Source organism: Chlorocebus sabaeus, chromosome 25, assembly GCF_047675955.1.
Source record: "Chlorocebus sabaeus isolate Y175 chromosome 25, mChlSab1.0.hap1, whole genome shotgun sequence".
In the NCBI taxonomy this organism is placed as follows: Eukaryota; Metazoa; Chordata; class Mammalia; order Primates; family Cercopithecidae; genus Chlorocebus; species Chlorocebus sabaeus.
Window position 1 is genome coordinate 18,551,220 of NC_132928.1, and position 24,532 is coordinate 18,575,751.

General features: G+C 40.4%; 1 protein-coding gene across 2 annotated transcripts in view; it reads left to right on the forward strand.

The window, feature by feature from the left end:
• KCNH1 (potassium voltage-gated channel subfamily H member 1) overlaps nt 1-24,532 on the forward strand; it is a 452,115-nt gene that overhangs the window by 187,818 nt on the left and 239,765 nt on the right. For both annotated transcript variants that reach the window (XM_007988540.3, XM_007988541.3), the window contains exon 7: nt 11,701-12,130. In XM_007988540.3, the coding sequence (XP_007986731.1) occupies nt 11,701-12,130 (430 nt within the window). The remainder of the gene's footprint in view (nt 1-11,700; nt 12,131-24,532) is intronic.

A 24,532-nucleotide genomic window follows, 5' to 3' on the forward strand; every position in this document is an offset into this window, starting at 1 on the left:
ATATCTCTCCCAAGATATGGGAAGTTTCCAACTATTATTTCATTAAGTAGGTTTTCTTAAGTGTCTTTTCACCTTCTTGAATTTACATAATGTAAAAATGTATTAACTTAATGGTGTCCCATAGACTTTCTTCATTACTTTTTATTTGTCCTCTGGATTACTTCAAGAGGCTCGTCTCAAGTTCAAAAATTGTTTCTTCTGCTTGAACTAGGTCTGTTGTTGACACTCTGGATTGTATTTTTTATTTCGTTCACTGAGTTCACCTCCAAGATTTCTGTTTTGTTCTCTTTTATGGTATCTAGCTCTTTGTTGAATTTCTCATTTAGATCATGAGTTTTTCTTATTTTTGCTGAATTATCTATCTGTATTCTTTTATATCTCACTGAGTTTATTTTGTTTTAATTTTTTAAAATTTTATTAGGTTTCTGGGGAACAGTTTGTGTTTGGTTACATGAACAAGTTCTTTAGTGGTGATTTCTGAGATTTTTGGTGCACCCATCACCAGAGCAGTGTACACTGTATCCAGTGTCTAGTCTTTTATCCCTTACTACTGCCACCCTTTCCCCTGAGTCTCCAAAGTCCAATGTATCATTCTTATGCCTTTGCATCCTCATAGCTTAGCTCCCACATATGAGCGAGAACATACAATGTTTGTTTTTCCATTCTTGAGTTACTTCATTTAGAATAATAGTCTCTAATTCCATCCAGGTTGCTCTGAATGCCATTATTTTATTCTTTTTTATAGCTGAGTAGTATTCCATGATATATATATATTCAGCACACTTTATCTACTTGTTGATTGACATGCATTTGGGCTGGTTACATATTTTTGCGATTGCAAACTGTGCTGCAATAAACGTGTGTGCAAGTATCTTTTTTGTATAATGACTTCTTTTCCTCTGGGTAGATACCTAGTAGTGGGATTGCTAGATCAAATAGTGGATCTACTTTCAGTTCTTTAAGGAATCTCCACACTGTTTTCCATAGTGGTTGTACTAGCTTACAGTCTCACCAACAATGTGAAAGTGTTCCCTTTTCACTGTATCCTTGCCAATGTCTATTATTTTTGAATTTTTTATTATGGCCATTCTGTAGGAGTGAAGTACGCATTGTGGTTTCCCTGTAATTAGTAATGTTTAGCATTTTTCCATATGCTTGCTGGCCATTTGTATATCTTCTTTTGAGAATTGTCTATTTATGTCCTTAGCCCACTTTTTGATGAGATTGTTTTTTCCTTGCTGATTTGTTTGAGTTCTTTGTAGATTCTGGATATTAGTCCTTTGTCAGATGTATAGATTTTGAAGATTTTCTCCCACTCTGTGGATTGTCTGTTAACTCTGCTGCTTATTTCTTTTGCTGTGCAGAAGCTTTTTAGTTTAATTAAGTCCTACCTATTTATCTTTGTTTTTGTTGCATTTGCTTTTGGGTTCTTGGTCATGAAGTCTTTGCCTAAGTCAATGTCTAGAAATGTTTTTCCAATGTTATCTTCTAGACTCTTTATGGTTTTGGGTCTTAGATTTAAGTCTTTGATCCATCTTGAGTTGACTTTTGTATAAGATGAGAGATGAGGATTCAGTTTTATTCTTCTCCATGTGGCTTGCCAATTATCCCAGCACCATTTGTTGAATAAGGTGTCTTTTCCCCACTTTATTTTTTGTTTGCTTTGTCAAAGATTGGTTGGCTGTAAGTATTTGGGTTTACTTCTGGGTTCTTTATTCTATTCCATTGGTCTATGTACTTATTTTTATACCAGTACCATGCTATTTTGGTGACTATGGCCTTATAATGTAGTTTGCAGTTAGGTAATCTGATGCCTCCAGATTTTTTCTTTTTGCTTAGTCTTGCTTTGGCTATATGGGCTCTCTTTTGATTCCATAAGAATTTTAGGAATTTTTTTTCTAGTTCTGTGAAGAATGATGGTGGTATTTTGATGGGAATTGCATTGAATTTGTAGATTGCTTTTGACAGTATGGTCATTTTCATGATATTGATTCTACCCATCCATGAGCATGGGATGTGTTTCCATTTGTCTGTGTCGTCTATGATTTCTTTCAGCAGTGTTTTGTAGTTTTCCTTGTAGAGATCTTTCACCTCCTTGGTTAGGTATATTCCTATGTATTTTACATTTTTTTTTTTTTTTTTTTTTGCAATTATTGTGAAAGGGATTCAGTTCTTGATTTAATTCTCAGCTTGATTGCTGTAGGTGAATAAAAGAGCTACTGATTTGTGTACATTAATTTTGTATCTGGAAAATTTGCTGAATGCTTTTATCAGTTCTAGAAGCTTTTTGGATGAGTCTTTTTAGGGTTTTCTAGGTATATGATTATATAATCAGCAAACAGTGACAGTTTGAGTCCCTCTTTATTGATTTGGATGCCCTTGATTTCTCTCTTGTCTGATTGCTCTGGCTAAGTCTATCAGTACTATGTTGAATAGAAGTGGTGAAAGTGGGCATCCTTGTGTTGTTCCAGTTCTCATGGGGGAATGCTTTCTTTTCCCTGTTTTGTATGATGTTGGCTGTGGTTTGTCATACATGGCTTTTATTACCTTAAGGTGTGTTCCTTCTATGCAGATTTTGCTGAGAGTTTTAATCATAAAGAGATGATGAATTTTGTCAAATGCTTTTTCTGCATCTATTGAGATGATCGTGTGATTTTTGTTTTTATTTCTGTTTATGTGGTGTATCACATTTATTGACTTGTGTATGTTAAACCATCTCTGCATCCCTGGTATGAAACCCGCTTGATCATGGTGGATTATCTTTTTAATATGATGTTGGATTCTGTTCACTATTTTGTTGAGGATTTTTTAATCTATGTTCATCAGGGATATTGGCCTGTAGTTTTCTTTTTTGGTCATGTCCTTCCCTGATTTTGGTAGTAGGGTTATACTGGCTTCACAGAATGATTTACGGAGGATTCCCTCTTTCTCTATCTTTTGAAATAATGTCAGTAGATTGATATAAATTCTCAGAATATCTGATAGAATTCAGCTGTGAATCCATCTGGCCCTTAACTTTTTCTTGGCAGAAATTTTTAAATTATTTCAATCTCGCTACTTGTTATTGGTCTGTTCTGAGATTTTGTATCTTCCTGGTTAAATCTAGGAAGATTGTATTTTTCCAGGAATTTATTCATCTCCTCTAGGTTTTCTAGTTTATGTGCATAAAGGTTTTCATAGTAGCCTTGAATAATCTTTTGTATTTCTGTGGTATCAGTTGTACTATCTCCCGTTTCGTTTGTAATTGAGCTTATTTGGGTCTTTTCTTTTTTGGTTAATCTTGCTAATGGTCCATCAATTTTATCTTTTCAAAGAACCATCTTTTTGTTTCATTCTTTTTGTTTGTTTCATTTAGTTCTGCTCTATCTTTGTTGTTTCTTTTCTTCTGCTGGGTTTGGGTTTGGGTTTGGATTGTTCTTGTTTGTGCAGTTCTGTAAGGTGTGACCTTAGGTTGTCTATTTGTGCTCTTTCAGACTTTTTGATGTAGACACTTACGGCTATGAACTTTCATCTTAACACTGCTCTTGCTATATCCCAGAGGTTTTGATAGGTTGTTTCACTATTATCGTTCAGTTCAAAGAATTTTTAAATTTTCTTCTGGATTTCATTTTTGACCCAATGATCATTCAGGAGCAGGTTATTTAATTTCCATGTATTTGCATGGTTTTGAGGGTTCCTTTTGGAGTTCATTTCCAATTTTATTCCACTGTGGTTTGAGGGAGTACTTGATATAATTTAGATTGTCTTAAATTTACTGAGACTTGTTTTGTGTCCTATCATATGGTCTGTCTTGGAGAATGTTCCATGTGCTGAATGTGTATTCTGCAGTTGTTGGTTAGAATGTTGTGTAAATATCTGTTAAGTTTATTTGTGGTAGTGTACAGTTTAAGCTTCTTTGTTGACTTTCTGTCTTGATGACCTATCTAGTATTGTCAGTGGAGTATTAAAGTCCCCCACTATTATTGTATTGCCATCTATCTCATTTCTTAGGTCTAGTACTAATTGTTTTATAAATTTGGGAGCTTCAGTGTTAGGTGCATATATATTTAGAATTGTCATATTTTCCTGTTGGACAAGGCCTTTTATCATTATATGGTGCCCCTTTTATCTTTTTTTAACTGCTGTTGTTTTAAAGTTTGTTTTGTCTGATATAAGAACAGCCACTCCTGCTCACTTTTGTTGACCATTTGCATAGAATATCTTTTTCCACCTCTTTACCTGAAATTTATGTGAGTCCCTATGTGTTAGGTGAGTCTCCTGAAGACATCAGAAATTTGGTTGGTGAATTCTTACCATTCTGCCATTCTGTATCTTTTAAGTGGAGCCTTTAGGTCATTTACATTCAATGTTAGTATTGAGTGAGATTTGAGATATTGTTCTATTCATCATATATTTGTTGCCTGACTATCTTTTTTTTTTCCATTGTGTTATTGTTATATAGGTCCTGTGAGATTTGTGCTTTAAGGAGGTTCTATTTTGGTGTATTTCAAGGATTTGTTTCAAGATTTAGAGCTCCTTTTAGCAGTTCTTGTAGTGATGACTTGGTAGTGGTGAATTCTCTCAGCATTTGTTTATCTGGAAAAGATTGCATCTTACCTTCATTTATGAAGCTTAGTTTTGCTGGATACAAAATTTTTGGCTGATAATTGTTTTGTTTAAGGAGGCTAAAAATAGGATCCCAGTTCATTCAAGTTTGTAGGGTTTCTGCTGAGAAATCCGCTGTTAAGCTGATAGGTTTTCCTTTATAGGTTACCTGATGCTTTTGCCTCACAGGTCTTAAGATTCTTTCCTTTGTCTTGGCTTTAGATAACCTGATGACTGTGTGCCTAGGCAATGACCTTTTTCCAGTGACTCCTCTTGGTGTTCTTTGAGCTTCTATTATTTGGATGTCTAGATCTCTAGCAAGGCTGGGGAAGTTTTTCTTGATTATTCCCTCAAATATGGTTTCCAAACTTCTAAATTTCTCTTCTTCCTCAGGAATACCAATTATTCTTAGGTTTGGATGTTTAACATAGTCCCAAATTTCTTGGAGGCTTTGTTCATTTCTTAAAATTCTTTTTTCTTTTTCTTTTTTGGATTGGGCTAATTTGAAAGCCTTGTCTTCAGGCTCTGAAGTTCTTTCTCCTGCTTGTTCAATTCTATCCTGAGACTTTGCAGTGCATTTTGCATTTCTCTAAGTGTGTCTTTCATTTCCAGAAGTTGTGATTGTTTTTTAATTTATGCTGTCTATTTCACTGAAGGATTCTCGTTTCATATCCTGTATTATGTTTTTGATTTCTTTAAGTTGGACTTCACCTTTCTCTGGTGCCTTCTTGATTAGCTTAATAATCGACCTCCTGAATTCTTTTTCTGGCAATTCAGAAGTTTTGTCTTGGTTTGGATCCATTGCTGGTGAGCTGGTATGATCTTTTGGGGTGTCACAGAAGCTTGTTTTGTCATATTACCAGAATTGTTTTGCTGGTTCCTTCTTATTTGGATTTACTATGTTGGGGGGAAGTTCTGGGATTCAAGGGCTGCTGTTCAGATTCTTTTGTCCCATAGAGTGCTCCCTTGATACAGTGTTCTCCCATTTTCCCTAGGAATGGGGCTTCCTGAGAGCGAAACTGCAGGGATTGTTTTTGCTTTTCTGGGTCTGGTCACCCAGTGGAGCTACTGGGCTCCGAGATCATACTGGGGAGTGTTGGCAAAGAGTCCTGTGATGTGATCCATCTTGAGGTCTTATAGCCATGGATACCAGCGCCTGCTCCAGTGGAGGTAGCAGAGGATTGAAGTGGACTCTGAGGATCCTTAGTTGTGTGTGTGTGCGTGCGTGTGTGCGTGCATTTTTTGAGATGTAGTTTTGCTCTTGTTGTCCAGGCTGGAGTGCAATGATGCGATCTCGGCTCACTGCAACCTCCACCTCCTGGGTTCAAGCAATTCGCCTGCCTCAGCCTCCTGAGTAGCTGGCATTACAGGCACCTGCCACCATGCCTGGCTAATTTTTTGTGTTTTCAGTATAGATGGGGTTTCACCATGTTTGCCAGGCTGGTCTCGAACTCCTGACCTCAGGTGATTCACCCACCTCATTCTCCCAAAGTGCTGGGATTACAGGTGTGAGGTTGTGTTTTTGTTGAGTGTGCTATTTTTTGTGTTGGTTGGCCTCCAGCCAGGAGATGGCACTTTCAAGACTACATCAGCTGCAGTCCTTTAGGGAGGATAAAAACTTGCCCAGGGACACCTGGTTAAGTATTCAGGTTTCTCAGGTGGTGGGCAGTACCATAGGGCTCCCAAGAGATTATGACCTTTGTCTTTGGCTACCAGGGCGGGTAAAGAAGACCACCAGCTGGGGGCAGGGATAGGCATGTCTGAATTCAGTCTCTCCTTGTGTGGGGCTTGCTGCAGTTGCTGTGGGGGTTGGGAGTGTGGTTTGCAGTCCAGTGGAGTTATATTCCCAGGGGGATGATGGCTGGCTGTGCAGAGTCATACAGGTCACCAGGGAAGTAGGGGAAAGCTGGCAGTCACAGGCTTCACCCTGTTCCCATACAGCCCTCAGTCCTAAAGGCTGGTCTCACTCTCACCATGTCCCCCCTAACAGCACCGAGTCTATTTCTGGGAAGCAGGTAACCAGGGCTAAGAACCTGCCTGAGGCCGCGAGCCTCCCCACTGAGAAAGCAAGCTGACTCACAGGTTTTTGGCATATCAAGGAACCTGTAGCAGTGATCAAATTCCGTCAGAGGGTCTGTGGATTTTCTTGGCTTTGCTGGTATATTCCTGCAGTAGTTCTTGGAGCAAAAGTTCACAGTGTGAGTCTCCACACACTGCTCTGTCCATCCAAGTGGGAGCTGCAAGCTAGTCCTGCCTCCTGTCTGCCTTCTTAATCCCAGTGCATCCTCACTGAGTTTCTTTAAGAGCATTATTCTGAATTCCTTTTTAGACATTTTATAGATTTCCTTTTCTTTTGGGCCTGTTACTGGAGAATTATTGTGTTCCTTTAGAGGTGTCATGCATTCTTTCTTTTTCATGTTTCCTGTGTTCCTACATTGGTATCTGTGCATCTGGTAGAATTGTTACCTCTTCCAGTTTTATGGAGTGGCTTTTGTAGGGAAGGACTCTTCTGTAAGTATATCCTATAGCATCAGTTGGATAGGGCACTTTGGCTATCATCTGGGTGAGTGCAGGAGTGTAGTCTCCAAATAGGTTTTTTTGTTTGTTTGTTGTTTTCGTTTTTGTTTTGGCTGTAATCAACGTCAATGGTATCTGTGAGTGCCTCAGTGGCCTAGACTACAGTTGTTAGTGGAGGCAGTTATGTGGCTTTTCTGGGGGTTGGAGCTGCCTGACGGGCTGGTTCTGAAACCCTGGAAGTGCACATCATGTACAGTGGCTCCACTCGTCATGGAGACAGCGTTGCTGGTGGTGATATGTCCCAGGTGTAGGCCAGTCCCTGGTTCCACAGTGTGCAGAAGCTTTGACAGCCAAGGGGTGAGGTGTGTTTTCTGATGCAAGAAGTCTCATGTTTTTAGTGTACTAAAATAAAATAAAAATGTTTGGAGTATTCTTTTTTATTTATCTCATCTACTGAACTCAGGCAAGTAAAGAAAAACATCTCAAATTAATAGCTTAAAATGCTTTTAAATAACTAGAATTCCAGTTGCTAATGCAGTAAAAGAGAACTAACGCAACAACTGTGTAGTAGAGTATCAGTGTACACACAGATAAACAACACAATGAAAAAAATGCTTGTTTTTTTATTGTTTCAGGGGCTCTTTATAACAAGAAAGAATTATATAATAATTCAAACTTCAATTTAGTTGAGAAAATATTGAAGACCCTTTCTGCAAAGGCACTGGGCTCTAGACCTTGTATGGGTATATTCATTCCCTAGGGCTGCCGTAGCATGTTACTGCATAAATTTATTCTCTTACAGTTCTGGAGGCTAGAAGTCTAAAATCAAGGTGTTGGCAGAGCCATGGGGAGAATCTATTGCATGCCTTTCTCTTAGCCTCTAGTAATGATGGCAATTTTTGGCATTCCTTAACTTGAAGATACTTCCCTCCAATCTGTATCTGCATCACTCCAGTCCTTGTATCTGCATCTGTTACATACTATTTTCCCTCTGTATCCATCTCTTCTCTTCTTATAAGGACACCAGTAATACTGGATTAAAGATCTACCCTATTTCAGTATGACCTCATCTTAGCTAACTATACCTGCAATGATCCTTTTTCCAAATGAGGTCACATTCTGAGGTTCTAGGAAGGACATAGATTTTTGTGGGGACCTTATTTAACACAACACATGCTGAATACATGGGGCTTCTAAAATGAATAAAAAGTGGCTATTGCCTTCAGAGAGGTATAGTTCCTGATGTAGTTGGGGAAATAGATACAGGAAATTAATGCAAGGCAATGTGTTCAAGTGATAACGAATATAGAATACTTATGGACACATGGAGGAGTTGGTACTTGGTTGGAGTTGGTGACAAACCTGAAGACTCACTAGTATGCAAAACAGGAATGCTGAGCATTCTGGATTGAAGGACCAGTCTGAGCAGGCACAGTTGTGCAATTGTGCCTCCACAATGTGGGATGCTTGCAACACTTTGAGTGTATGGCTAGAGGATAGCATGGCCTTTGGCTAGTAATTGCATGGACTGTGGTGGCCACAGAGGAAGGATGGAGAAAGGACGAAGTAAGAGGGAGATAAGAAAGATGATGGGACCCCCAATGGCAGTTTATCTCTATAAATGACTGCCACAGAAGTCTGCTCTTCAGAGGTAGTAGGAGTGGGAGTGGTCTAGGAGAGGCTGGATGACCATTTCTTAAAGGTGGTCTAGAGGACATTGCTGAACTCAGAGGAACTGGCCTAGGTGAATTCTATGCTCCCTCTTAGCTCTCCAATTCTGCAATTATTAGGCAGAAATATATTTTCAGTTATCATGTCTTGTATCTCTCACTATTATTATGCTTTTGATTCTTTCTCATTTTCTCCCTATTGAGCACCGTCCATATTCTAGGTGTTGGAGATACAATAGTGAACAAGAAGAAAAAGACACTGTTGGTTTAATCTCTTCTCTATAGCATTAGCACAAAGAGTACATACTGGCTTCTATATAAATGTTGCTTTGAACTGAATACAAGTAAGGAAAAATGACAAGGCCGTTTTGCCCTGGGCAGTAAGTTCTGCTTCAGAGTAGAACTGTTTGAAAGATGATTTCAGGGACCTCCTTATGAGGAGGTGGAGAGTAGGTGGCTGCTTATGTAGTGTTTGATTTCTGAGTCATCAAAAACACTCCTTTGCCTCCCAAAATATCTCCTCCATGCAGGCTGTGGGCACTTTTAATTCCACTGTTGGAAGTTGATTTCCCAAGGTTTTCTCCTCTGTTAGAATGTAAATGCCTATAAAGAGAGGATATCCATTTATCCTCATTAGTCTTTTGTGCTTTAGTATAAGGGATTTTCTCAGCCCTTTTTACATAGTGGGTTTTTGAGAAAAACACACATAGGGGAAAAAGAGACCCAGAGGAGGAATATTGGGCATGCCAAAAGTAAGGTTTGTTAAAAACGGTTTGGATGAGACTGACCCTGGAGATGTAGTTCCTTGGCCTACAAAAATCTATTCTTATTCTTGCATCTAGCCATTTGTTGGTGTATGTTGGACAAGAATGGTTGAACGTTTTATGGCTACAAACTTGTCAGTTTTTTTTTAAAGGGCAATAAATCTCACCTCTTCCATCCTCACCTCAACAAAAATAATTTGTGTGGCAACCTGATGTATGGTCTGTATTGACAAGGCTATGCTACGTATGGTTTACGTGTTCACATGACAGAGGGGTTCTGTATTTGTCAGGGAAGGCAAATACTAGCTGCTGTAACAAATGTTCCCCAAAGTTCCAGTGGCTTATTTCAGAGGTTTCTTTCTCATTTACATCACAATACAATTCAAATTGATTTTGGGGGAAGGGATGTTCCACATAGTCCTTCTGGGACCCAGGCTCTTTTCATGCTGTGGGTCCACCTTCAATGCATGGCCTCACAGTCATGCTAGACTCACCTGGAAGATGTGCTGGGGGAGGAGAAGCATGTAGAGAAAGCACACTTACTAACTGCCATGGCCTGGAAGTGACATATTTCACCTCACATTCCATTGGCAAGAACTAGTCCCCAGGAACTACCCAGATGGAAGAAGCTGCAAAATATAGTTTAACTGTGTATCCAGGAAGAGGAAAAGCCTCTTGGTGGATTTCTGGCATAGGTTCCTCAAAAAGCATTTGTACATTTTCCTTTTGTCTGTGACATAACTTGACCCTTGGAGTGTTGTTATTAAAGGGACAGTGGACAAGAGAGAATAGCAGTAACATTGAAACTGTTAGTGTTTAAAATAATGAAAAGTAATTCAATCTACTTAGTAAAGGACATCATCCTTTCTTGGATGTTTGCTATTTAAGGGAGGACAAAGTCTTGACTCAAATGTCTGTTTTGTTTGCTTGTTTATTTGCTTTGTAATGGAGGTAGAAAAAAGCTAACAGAAACTTCACTTGCATACATCTTGGAATCACGTTAGAACACCTTAGGTTTGGGGTTGTAAATGATATGGCTTCTGCAATATGTATCAGCTATCTTTGGTAATAAGAGTATGTTAGTGTATGGAGAAGACTTAGAGATCCTCAGTCCACCTCCCATTGTCTAGAGAAGAGAACCGAGAGGTAGCTGAATTATCCAAATTCACAGCAAGTTAGTGGTTTATGTTAGTCTCAGACCCCATTTTCCAGGTTTGTACTCAAGTGTTTTCTTCACTACCACAATGCTGTTCCCTAGAAAACTACTATTTGGAGAATAGACCTGGCCTGGTGTGATCAGTGGATGCCAGCCAGAAGGGAAGAGGCTTGACCAGGTGAAATCAGAAGGTTCCTTCTAGCTTTTAGATTCCTTGACTGATTGTATTTAAGTAGGTGGTGTCTGATTGTATAATCCCTGTCCTGACAGAAGTGATATGGCCTTCTAAGAATTTATAATGTTTCTGAGGTAACAGAATCTCAGTTCTTTATTCTTCTCAGCTATTTCTTTATTTTTAGCTTTTCAAAAACTATATATTTTTTTAAATTTATAAACTTATTTTTTAAAATTATAGATAATATTATAGAAATTAAGTAAATATAACAAAAATATATACAAAATATAAAAATTACCTGTAATTTCATAACTTGCTAATGCAGCAATAACCTCTATTAATATTTTGGTGTACTTCACAATACTGAAAATATATTTTCAGTACATATATATTTGCATATTTATGCACAATATAATTTGGATGAAATGTTATGCAATATGAAATAAATGTTATGCAACCCTTAAAATTTTTTCATATTATGCAATATCTCAATTCCATGAGATGAAATATTACACAACCCTTAAAATTTTTTAAAGTAAGTAATGATATGGAAAGATGCCCACATATATTTGTTTATTATGTACAATATAATTCTAATTCTATTTGTTTTGTCTGCTTGCTTACTTGCTTTTTAATGGAAATAGAAAATGGTAACGGGAATTTTCATTTCATACATCTTGGAATAAAATTCTAATTTTACTTTTTTTAAGGGTTGCATAATATTGCATCTCACGGAAATATACTATGCTTAAAATAATGGCCCAAGTGGGGCGGAGGGGACGAGAGTAGTATCTTTGGTTCTTTGGCCCTGACGCTGTGTTCCTCTTCTCCCAGGGCATCAGCAGCCTGTTCAGCTCTCTAAAAGTTGTCCGGCTGCTCCGTCTTGGGCGAGTGGCCCGTAAGCTGGACCACTACATTGAATATGGAGCTGCTGTGCTGGTCCTGCTGGTGTGTGTGTTTGGGCTGGCTGCACACTGGATGGCCTGCATCTGGTACAGCATTGGGGACTATGAGATCTTTGACGAGGACACCAAGACAATCCGCAACAACAGCTGGCTGTACCAACTAGCGATGGACATTGGCACCCCTTACCAGTTTAATGGGTCTGGCTCAGGGAAGTGGGAAGGTGGTCCCAGCAAGAATTCTGTCTACATCTCCTCGTTGTATTTCACAATGACCAGCCTCACCAGTGTGGGCTTTGGGAACATCGCCCCATCCACAGACATTGAGAAGATCTTTGCAGTGGCCATCATGATGATTGGCTGTAAGTATGACAGTGCTGGGTGGGGGTGGTAAGGTCATGCTGTTTGACCATCTCTTCTGTTAGCTGGAAATAGGGCAATGACTATAGTGCCAACAGGATCAGGCGAATAATAACTTAAAACAAGGGAGAGATTTTTTTAAAGACTAGGCTTCTAGTTACTTTGATAATTAAAGCAGTATAAGCTTACTGCAAAAAAATTTAGAAAATACAAGAGTGCACATTAGAAAGTAAAGACTATCCATAATTCTACCTCTCAGAGATAACTACTAATACTGTTGGTGTCTTCCCTTACAGACTATTTTCTTTGCATATCTGAATACATATAGATTTTTATAAACTTAAAATGAGGGCTTGCTGCATACACACCTTGGTAAACTATTCATAGAACAGTGAGTTATGGAAGTCTTTTCATGTCAATTTTTTTCTTTTTAATAAAAATTGTATATATTTAAGGTATGCAATGAGATGTTTTGATATAGTGAAATGATTATGACAGTGAAGCAAATTAACATATCCATTCCTTTACATCATTACCTTTTTTTTTGGTGAAAGCACTTGAAATCTGCTCTCCCAGCAAATTTCCTGTAGGCATTACAGTATTATTAACTATATCCATCTTGCTACATGTCAATTTGAACATAGCTCTAGATCACCATAGTCTAATATAGTATGAGAAAAAGAATGTATGAAAAATGAATGCAAAACATCTCATTAATTATGTTTTATATTGATTGTATATTGAAATGGTAATATTTCTGGGATGTATCGGTTAAGCAAAATATTCTCTTAGAATTAATTTGTTTCATTTTCCTTTTAAAAGTAGCTCCTAGGAAAAATTTAAATTTAATCATCTGGACAGTGCTGGTCTAGATCAACATTTTTGATATCTTGCTTGATGGGAAATTTTCCAACTCAAAAAAAAATCCACAGACACAGAGGGAAGAAAGGCTCTTGTTCAGTTGAGAAGTAATAGGTTATTGGAGTAACTTTATTGGATTGAGAAACAACCTTAGTTCTTGAGAAAGATACTTAGATCTTATTGACTTACTGACCGTTGTATAGCTGTTCTATTGCTGAATGTAGAAGCAACTTGTGGCTGCAGACAACAATGAATTCCCCTCATTAAAGGGAGTCTTATGTAGGAAGGGACCTAACTGGGATGGAGAAAGCAAACAAGTTTGAGTGGATTGGACTCATTGTGAAACTGCCAAGTGCACCCTGTGGGCACTTCAGTGAAATCGAGATGTGAGAAGACAGTCCTCTGGTGAAACTTAGTTTAGACAGGTCTGAGCACACGTAAAAACTCTTGGGTTCTTGTTTCAGTAGGCAGAAACTGTTTCACTTGATGTACTCCTTTAGGATGGAGTTGACAAATTGTTATACTGACCAGGGAAACCTGAGGCTTCAGCTTGCCTTGCTTTGTCCAGCTGACCAGAGATTCAGCATCCCGCTTTGTGAGTGGATTTTATTACCTCAAATTGTCACATTTGCTGCTTGGTACCTCCCTTTTTGCAACAGCCTCATCATGTCTGATGGAGTCCTTTCATAAAAGCCCTCTCTGCAGGCAGAGTTTTCCTGAGAGTATTTAAGGAATGTGTCTAAGGGGGTAATTGATTTGTGTGAAGTATGTGCCTATGGAGCTTTGGGTTGGTTCCTTACTTTAAAATGGGTTTTAATAGAGATGATTGCCTGGCCATGGGAAGCAGTGTTAAGGATCTGTGGGTGGCTAATTGCTTCTTCTTAATTAGAATTTGAGGTGCTTTCTCATGTCACAGAAAAGGATTTAAGATCTTTTCTCTTCTGGAACTGTTTCAGCCTTAACTGCATGTATTTCCTAGGCAGTGCTTACTTACAGCATTTTTGTAAGCCTTGGGGCTCACAAAATAAACAACCAGATGCACCGTGCTTAGGACATGATTTGATTTCCTTCTCTTAGAGGGAGGGAAAGATGAGCCACTTTGTCAATCGAAATACCTTGTTATATCCATTACGGAAAATTTGCTAAGAGTGGTCATTTAGGAAATGGGTCCCATTTTATGGACTCGCAAAAGGCTTTCAAATATGAGATTTCCCTGCAACTTCTTACCTGGAAGAAAATAGTTCTGGTGACATGGTGGCATATAGTAAGGATAAGCAGTTGGGTTTTGTTTGTTTGTTTGTTTTTCCCAAAATGATTCGTCTATGGAAAGCACAATTTCTTGGGTATAGTCTCCAGGGAAAACTTCAATTATTACCGCCTCTTCTCTCTTCCCACCTTCTGAGAGTCAGGTGATCTCTCTCTCTTTCTTTTTTTCTCTCTGTCGCTTTCTCTCTCTGTCTCTCTTCTCTTTCTCTTCTCTCTTATCTCTCTCCCTTCTTCTTCTTCTCTCTTCTCTCTCTCTTTCTCTTTTTTTTTTTTTGAGACAGAGTCTCACTCTGTTGCCCAGGCTGCAGTGCAATGGTATGATTGGCTCACTGCAACCTCTGCCTCTTGGGTTCAAGTGATTCTCCTGCCTTAGCCTCCCAAGTAGCTGGGCTTATAGGCCCGTGCCATAACACCTGGCTAATTTTTGTATTTTTAGTAGAGATGGGGTTTCACCATGTTGGCCAGACTGGTCTCGAACTCTTGACCTCAGGTGATCCACCTTCCTCGGCCTCCCAAAGTGCTGGAATTACAGGTGTGAGTCACCACGCCCAGCCCACTTCTTTTTTTAAAAAGGTAAAATACATGGGTAGTCACCTCTGCATTATGCAGCCAAGGATGATGTTTAGTTAAGCAAGTCTACTTAACACCATTTCCTTGAACACTTATTATTTGCCAGACACTGTACAAAATACTCTACACACAATTTTTTCTGCTCATGACAACGGTGTATGTTAGAGATTATTATCTCCATTTTATAAGGAAATGGAGGCTCACAGAAGTTAACTCACTTTCCCTAGAACCTGGGACTGGTAGACAGGAGAGACAGGATTCAGATCCAGATCTCTCTCCTGTGGTAGCGTGGTCTAATGACACAGATCCCAACAGTCTCTCCACACTTAGGTACTGAAAATTCACTTCATAGATTTTAGCAAGCCAGCAGTTTCTGCAGTGGAAACTTTTTCTTTGCTTGTTTGTTGTTGTTGTCATTTTAAGAACAAGATTATGGTACAGACTCAGGGGACTGGGTGCTTAGGAAACCAGCCATTTTTCAGCAACCTGTCACAGTTTCAGCTGTTCCACTTTCCATGTGACACACATCTGCCAAATTGTGCTAACAAGAAAGTTACTGCACTTGGTGTAATGCGTTGGTAATTATCCTTGTAAATTTATACTCCAAACAATGTTTGTTCAGGACAACTGCTGATGTCTTACTAGATTTACAGGGTTCTCTTTTACCTTTTTTTGCCCGTGTATACACATGTATACACTGACCTCCTTCCTGTACAGCTCATGGGATTAGACTGACATCAGATTTGGGATCTCTAGTAATGGGGAGCATTGACCACAGCCTGTACTTACATCAAACCGTCAGTGCTGTCTCCCTCCCTGACTACCAGGTCACTCTGGTAGTCAGGCCTAGCAATCCTTAAGGGGTAAAAAGAGACAAAAAGCCAGTGGGTTTTTGGACTGCTGGGTATGTTAATGATTTTCTCCTCTTTGCACTGAATTTTATATGCCTTAGTAATAGTGTTTCTTGGCTATCTTGTTGCAGTGTATTAGCCATAATATAGATTATCCGAGCTTTCTATTATCTCCCCTGTCTGCTCTGAACATCTCGTTACAACTTGGCTAATTCCCCAGAGGATGACATGCAGCAGGAAAACTAAATATTTTCAAGCTAGCCTACCTTTTTTCAGTTCTGAGAAGAAATTGCTTTAAGAAGGGTGAAAACTGTTGACTAAAATGAGCTTTTGTGATTAGCTGTGGATTTAGGTGATCTACAGTGTCTCCAAGTGCCTGGTTTTATGTCTAATTTCCATTCTGGGGTCTTGGCCTGGATTGGGGCAAGCCAGCTTCTGCCCTGGTTTCCCTGCCTTCCCTGTGTAGATCTGTGGTAGTCCCTGGCAGGGGCTGACTATAAGGTATGGTGAGTGGACTCATTTTCTCTAATATAGTCTCTCCTATGCATTGGTAATACCAAGAGAAGCACAAGGCCATGCCAGCCCTCTGTGTGACATCTAGCAGAGAATGTCCCCCATTCAACAGGCACATACTGAGTGTCTCCCCACGCGCCAACAGATGCCAGGCTAAGTGCTAAGGATTTGGTGACTTAACACCATAGTTGGTGCTCTTAAGGAGCTGATAGTATGGGTGGTGGAGGTGGATAGGAAGGACAGAGACAGACCCTGTCAGCCCAGCAGCCAGCAACAAAGACCTAGAGATGGAGTCTTCACTGTGGCTGATCCTTTCCCTGGCCTTTGAGGAATCCCTCAAAGGAAGAAGAATTGTTAGGGGAAGAGTCCTTTTATGTGGGAGGTCTCAGGTTAGGGACCTGACCCTGTTTGGGGGAGCTCTCCAGGGATAATTTGATGGCAAAGAGATAGTTTCCATTTTCTCAATATGGGCTTTGCACTTTTCTGATTCTCTTCTCATAATGTCATTGCTGTCATCCTGTCATTTTAAGTCAGCCACATCTATTTCCTTTCTGTCTGCTAATGGTAGGGGGTCTAGACAATGTACTCCTACTCCAGACACTCTCCACCCCCAAGCCTAATATTTGGTCTCCTACCTGAGCACTGCACAACACCTGTCTCTTTGAATTCATTTCTCTTCCCAGTTCTCCTCCCACTTCAGGTCCTGAAAACTCTAGCTGAGTGTCAGCTAAAGGGACTCTCGTGAGCATTTCGTTGGTCCAGTTCTCCTCTCTGCTTCTAGTTCTGCTGGGCCAGATACCATCTGGATCAATGCTTTAGGTAGCCTCTCCTTCAGGCCTGGAAACTCCCAGACAGCAACTGGGCCCACGCTAGTGTTTCCTTCTATTGCCTTCTTGCCTGGGAGGAAGAGACACTACTTACGTGCACTGCTGAACACCTGACCCCATTACCTCACCCACTTGTAGCCCAGCAGTATCCTTTGTGGCCTCACTTCAGCTTGGATTATCACCTGCATTCAAATATGGGCTTTTCCCCTGCCTCCTTCGTGACCTTATTTAAAGATTTCTTGTTTCTTTCCATTTCACTTTTGCTGTGTATCCCTTTTCACATTCTCTACCAACATACTGATTTTTCTAAAACCATGTGGGTCACAACTGCCAGGAGGCTGTAATGATATTCTTAGGAGACTTCCGACACATGGTGGACTCTTAGTAAATGTTTACTGACTTCTTGAATCAGAGCAATTGAGAAGACCCTGATATTTTGGAAGGCGTCTTCAGTGCTTCAGTGCTATTGGCAACACTTTTAAAAAAGTAGGATATGGGTTCTGCTGTTGGACAGAGACCCAAAGTGGCATGAACAAAATTTTCTAAAAGTTTAGGGTTGGCCTGGCTACTGTGCAGTCATCAGAGACCCAGGCTTCTCTGCTATAGTCAACACATGACTTTCATATTGGGATCCCATACGGCTTTTTTTTTTCCCCCAGCCATATGTTCTTATTCCAGAAAGTAGAAAGAAAAGGAAGGGGAAAGCTGGTCATACTCCTTACTTTTGAGAACAAGACTAGGAAGTTGTCTGTCGCTTTTGTTCGCATCACATTGGCTGGAACTTGGTAACCTGGCCACACTGGGAAGGGAAGCTGGGAAATATAGAAATACAGTATTTATTCTGAGTGGTCCTGTGCCTGAGCAGAAATACAATAATATAGACAAGGAAAATTGATATGGGGGGATGGCCAGTAGTGCCAGCCTCAACTTTCCTCCTTCTCCTCATAGCCCTATTCTGTCAATTGATACTAGGAAACTTTAGTCCTCCACAGCAGGAAGAGCTTGTTGGAGTTTTGTCCTTATATTTCTAGTTGAGAGACTTTGATTCAAATCTTAGATCTGCTCTGTGCTTTGGGCTGTATCCTCTATTTTTGTGAATTAGAGGTAAGAGGCTCTCCTGACAATCTCACTTGGCCGAAGTGAAAATTAAATGAGATAATAATATATAACAACGTTTTGGAAAAATTTGAAATTTAACGTTCAGATGTCATGATTTATTGTTGTTAATAACAGTGTTTATTTCTTGCTCTTCCTAGTTAACTTTTTCTTTTTTGTAATTAGAAAAAAGAAGAAAGTAGTAATTGCTACTCCCTTCTCGGGAGCATGAGAATGCTGTTTAATTTCATTTTTGGTTTCTATTTATTTTGGGAATGGGGCAGTGTTCAGAATGTTATAGGAGAAATAGCCTTTCATTTCCAATTTATCGTTAGAGTTCTTTTCTAGCCAGCAATCAGCTTGATTTTTTCTCTATAACCTGTTGTTTTTTTTTCCAAAAACGTTCTGCCTGCTACTATGCATTTCAGTTGGGTGCCCCCATTTTGGACAACCTTAGATTATTTTCTGTCTTCCACATCACTTTCTCCCCTCCTCCAAAAAACTCTGGTTACTCCCACCCTGTTCATAACCCTTTGTCATTTCATGCCCTTAGACTGATGGACCCTATTTTGGGTTTATTCACTTGGATTCACTTTACACTGCTCTGTGAACATTCTTGTGACATCATGGCTATCTTTTTTGCCTGCTGTTTGGTGCAGCTCTGGTGAGGCTCTAAGCTTCCTGAGGGTGGGACTTGTGGGTCGTCTTGTTCTTTCTCTTCTCTTTTGTTCCTAGGCTGCTGTAATGTGGGAAAGAGCCTACATTTTGAAACCAGTCAGTTCTGGCTTTCAGGCCCACCTCTGCCCATGATTAATGCTTTGACCTTCGGCAGGTTCCTTAACTGAAAATGGAGGTACCAAATGGGGATGCAAAAACAAAATGATGTGAAGTACCAAAATACCTAGCCTAGTGCTTCCATGCAGAGTGTTTAAACAATGATAACTCTCTCCTTGCCCCTCTGTTTCTTCTCTTGCAGCACAATTATAGGACCCAACAAAGAATGGTGTTTCTCAACTATTTGTTAGTCCTTTGGGTATGCTCTACTTTAAGAGAATTGAACTTGCATAAAATATCAGGTACATTACAGTGTTTAAAGTACAGGTCATTAAATATAAGTATATCTGGATGTGAGGTTCCTTAGATACAAAGCTTCTTAAAAAAAAATTGGCCTGAGTGCGGAGCAAGTTATGGGAAGCCCTTAAGTAGGAAGTCATTTTGTGTGGTTGGGAAGTCCTCCCAGGCTTCACTGTTCAGGCTTGACTGGCAGGATCTTCACTGGACAGGACATGGTAACAGGAGCAGCAGGAGTGATCCCCTTGGAGAAGCGGAGAAAAGACTACAAATAGTCATGCACTGAGTGCCCAAGACATGCCAGGTCATGCTGGGAAGTTTTCACTACCCAGTAACTCTTATAAATAGGCTTTCTTATCCCTGTTTTGCAGATCAGAAAACTGAGTTCAGAGACATGAAATAACTTACTTAAGGTCACAGTTTGAGAGGTGGCTGGACTGGGTTTTGACTTCAGTTTCATCTGACAAAGTCATTCCCTTTGTCTTGTTGCTTTCCTTGATTATTTTGGGATTTGGCGGGAGAAAATGTTCTTTGTGATGTGTGTGTGGTCGGGGGATGCAGGGTAAAGAATCAGGGAGAGAAAGAGGGCAGTGGAGAGATTGCAGGAGAGGGGTGGAAGATATCTCTATTATTTTGAACTGTAATTATGGTGACAAAATATCTTGTGTGTATTGTGGGAGGACATCATCCTTGTTCATAGTTGGATTACTGCACTGGGCAGAGGAATTTACAACAAGTTTTAGATGTTCAGAAGCTTTGATGATGGAATGCCAACCGATAAGGGTCATTGTTCTGATCTTATAGGTACCCACATTATTTGAAAAATTCCTTTCCTTCTTTTTAAAAATATAATTTTAATTCAAATGTCAATTATAATATGGAGATGTTGCTAAAATCCAATCCTTTGTTTCTAGTAATATTTTGCTTCTATGTCTGTTGTCTCCTTTGAAACTCACAATACTCCATAGGGCAAGTAATGTTCTCCCCATGTTATGGATAAAGAATCTGTGGAGTAATTTGTCAAAGGTCACCCAGCTAGTGAGAAACAGAGCCGGGCTCATGACTCCCAACTAGTGCTATGCTTGCTCTTGCAGATCTCCATGACGCAGTTGGTACTGGTAGCCACAGGCCACAGTTATGTCAGTAGATTGCAGAAGCTGATTCCTTTGTAGGGTGTCCTTGAAGCTTGAGCAGAAGGGGTGAAGGTGGGCAAAGAGTGGTGAAAGTCTCTATTCTACTTTAAGCAGAGGAACTTGATTAATCACATTTCACACTTCTTCAGCTGCTTTTTGGCAAGCATTTATTGTGGCTCTCAACTGCTAGACTGACAACTACAGGCAGCTATAGAGAAATCACACAGAGGAGAAAAGAATTTTCCTTTCCTTCTTTAAAATTGGTGGGAGGAGGAAAGCCCATCAGGAAATAGTTTCTAAAAATACATCAGTAAGTATGGTCCTTGAGAAAACAAATGTTATATTTACCTGCAGTTCTCCAGAACCTCAATTAATCAACGGTGTAGCTGAGTACCTCTGGGCTCAGCTGAGTGCGTCATGTGCCAAGCACTGTGTGCCATACTGAGGATGAAGCAGTTAATGCGGCCGACAAGCTCTGCCCTCCCGTTGCTTGGAGTCTGGTAGGGGAGCCAGATGAGTCAATGAGATGAGTCTCCACTAAGGAAAGGACAGCTTGTTATGGGCACATGTGCAGGGCGTCTCCCCAGTGAGGAGGTTAAGGAGGGGTCAGGCAATATATACCCCATTTATTTGGGAAGAGCCATGAGCCAGGCACCTAAGGCTTTTCTAAGATTTATCACGTTGCATCTGTGTGCTGATGTTTTCACAACCAGACTTCAAGCTGCTTAGGTCAGGGGCTGTGTGAGCCAATCCATGGTCCACAGTGGGCTCAATAAATATAGAATGAATGGAGGAAGAGAGAGAAAATATGATATTTTCTCCACGGTTAACTTACAATCTACACAAATGCAAGTAGGAAAACCATGTGCAGCTGGAAAGCACTAAGTGTTCATGGAATAAGCTTTCAGATTTCTAGGAAGATGGTGATCTTTTGTGTAATATGGACGTGAATGTGGCATAAAAGAGGAGAGATTTTACTTGACCGGTGAATAATGGTTAGGATTTGCATCACTTACAATGATAGGTAAGTAATAGCAGTATTAATAATGATGAATGATTAAACATATACTGTGTGCAGAGCACATTACACACATTCTTTATTCACCTGTCCCAACACTTATGTCACAGGTGTTATTATCCTAGTTTTATAGGTGAGGAAACTAAGGCTTAGGGAGGTCAATTCTCTTTCCCTTGGTCAACCTTCTTGTGAATGGTGCAGGCACAATGCAAACCCAGATCTCTGTCTCCCAATCTCATTGTCTTTCCACCCGTCTGTGCTGCCACCCCAGTCACTGACAGCAATGAGCAGGACACTGATGCAGGAACCTGGGAGCTGAATGCTGCAGAAGCAGCCGCAACCCCTTGCTGCCAAATAGTGGGCAGAAAGAAAGATGCGCTGATCGGAAAGGGACTGAGCACCTGTTTTGTGTCTTCTGGCTTGTCAGCCCCTCAGACTCCTTTTCACAGTAGGCTAGTGCTTGATGACCACCTCTGACTGTTTACCATGTGTCAAAAGACGGGGATTGCAACATTTTGCAGTAAGGCCAATTGGATGATTTTTTTTTTTTTTTTTTTTGGGGTGCTTGATGACCACCTCTGACTGTTTACTATGCGTCAGAAGACAGGGATTGCAACATTTTGCAGTAAGGCCAATTTGATGAAATTTTTTTTGGTGCTTGATGACCACTTCTGACTGTTTTCCATGTGTCAAAAGCCCGGGATTGCAATATTTTGCAGTAAGTCCAATTTGATGAAATTTTTTTAACATCCAGATCTCAATCCCGTAGTCTTCAGTTTAGAAAAGTCACTGAGATGCAGACTTGATTTTTTACTTGGAGGACTCCACCAGGGATTTCTGGGTTATATAACTCAGTTTGTTTAGACAGAAGATGCTACAGCCCATGATAGTGGTCAGCTTGTTGGCATCAAAGACTGCCCCTTTCTCTGGACAGGCCCCCTTTGAATTGATGCTACTCGGAAAGGAGGCTAACTAGACAACAAGGATGATTTGTGAAAGTCATCTCCACTGCCAATGAAACCAGTCAAGCTGCATGTGCAGCTGTCATTAGGTCAGGAGAAAAACTTCCATTTTTGAAATTATATAGCATAGAAAGTCCTTGGGATCAAAAGAGACAAACGTGGGTATGGATCTTGGCTGCACTACTTAATAGTCAGCAAGGTACTTAAGTCCTGGGACTGCTTCTTCTGAAAATGGAAACGATGCAAATTAAATGGCATAAAAGAAGGTAAAGATTCTTCCCTTTCAGAACCTTTGTTTCTGCTTAGTGTTCAGTCCGGCCACAGATGGCCTGCTAGTTGATGTTAATGCCTTTCTTTAACTACCCTTTGTGTGTGTTGTTTGTTCATTAATGTGGTTGAATGGTTCAACAATTCCACCAGGGGCTTTGGTAGGTGTTGGATGAGTGTGTAAAGGAGGGAGAAGGTGTTATATGCAAATCTGGTAACAGAGAATAGGGACAGCCCAATGCTTTGTATAAGAAGAGCTTGATAAGGGTTTGTTTGTAGAACTAAATATCAAGAAGAAAATCTTCCGATGAGGATACTGCAGAATGAGAAGCTGTTAGAGCCAACTCCATAAATTCTCACCTGACAGTGATTTTGCAGACTCACAAAATGTTTCCATTTTCACTTTTCCCCATTGTGAAGCTCTTTGCATGCATGGGAGAGAATAATTTCAGCTCTCATCAGCTAGAGGTCTGGCTCTGAATCACAGCTACGTGGTGATAAAAACCCACCATCACTGCAATAAAGCTTGGCAAGGAGAGAGGTCTTGGTAGGAAGAACAAAAAGAGCAGAGGCTTTAAAACAAAATCTAATATGTGAAAAATCACCAGTGAGTTCTGCAGAGCTGCAGGTGCCCTGCTTGCAAAGCCGACCCTGGTCAGAGGATGATCCTTTGTTCCTCCTTTGCAGAAGGAGATGGGAAACAGAACTGGTCTGGGCAGGAATGGGGGTGGCTGAGCCACAGCAGGGGTGGGCGTAGGCTGTCCCTCCTCCTGATCACATAAATGAGGGCTGGGCCCCCTTCTTAAAGATCCCTGGGTTTGGTGTGAGGGAGTTTCAATGCACCCATTGGGGAAACTATAGTAAACTCTAAGAAGTCCCTATGAAGCCTGGCTCAAATGTTCCAATTAACAGAGAACAGACTAACGGCACCCCTGCAGTGAAAACACAAAGTGATCGGGGCTGTTGGGGACTACCCATCTGGCCCAGTCTTGCAAGCAGAGAGGCGGGGCACAGGCAGAAGCCACAGGTTCTCCCCTGGCTGTCATTTTGATTCCATCCCTCCTGGGAAGGTCAGGTGTTTAATTATACTGAGCTGTGCTCCCATGCAGGTGCTGGCAGCCTTGGATGGAATCCAGCACCTTAACAAGTGGAAGGGAAGCAGGATTTCTGAGCAAAAGACTTTCTGAACACATTGTTGAATGTATGATTTAAGCCTTCCATCTTTGCTTCTCTTTCTCTCTCCCCTCCACAAATATTTATCAAAACCCTACTATGTGTCAGCCACTTAGAAATGATGTGAGAACAGATGGATAATTAGCCATTCATTTTCTGTGGTAATTAACCAGCACTCCAGTGATGACACACAGGTTAAGATTAGGAAGAACCTCACACTCATTTCCTTGGTTGTACCAAGAACCATGCCTCTACCATCCTGTGCCTTTGCGGTTGGCTTTTTATTGCACCAAATTCTATGACTTGATGTTTATCCAAATGTGTCTCCCCATTTTCCTTGGCTACACCAATGTGGAAACATAGACATGGAAAAGAGTCACAGTAGCAGGGACAAAACAGTTTCTTTTTCTGTTGCTTACCAGAAAGACCATTAGAACCCAACTTATGGCTTAAGGGGTAAGAGTAATATCTCATGGTAACTCTGAGTGACCATAGCTGCTTGTTCTTCCACCTGGTAGCATCTGCTCTCCTTCCCTGGCCACTACTGATGCATACCACATCGTTTCTCAATTGCTATGTGAACCCCCAACCCCAATGGGATGGATATTTTTCTCCATCAAAGTGCTGATGTTACTTCTCCTGTGTCACCCACAGTCACATGCAGACGCTCTGTAGTTTGCTCCAATGTGGGGCAAATGTCCTCCTCCACCTGTGCTCAGCCCTGGCATTAGGACAGAACAGGATCACGTCATACTGCCAATAACAGAATGCTTTTTCCATTCAGCTTGCCTTTTTTT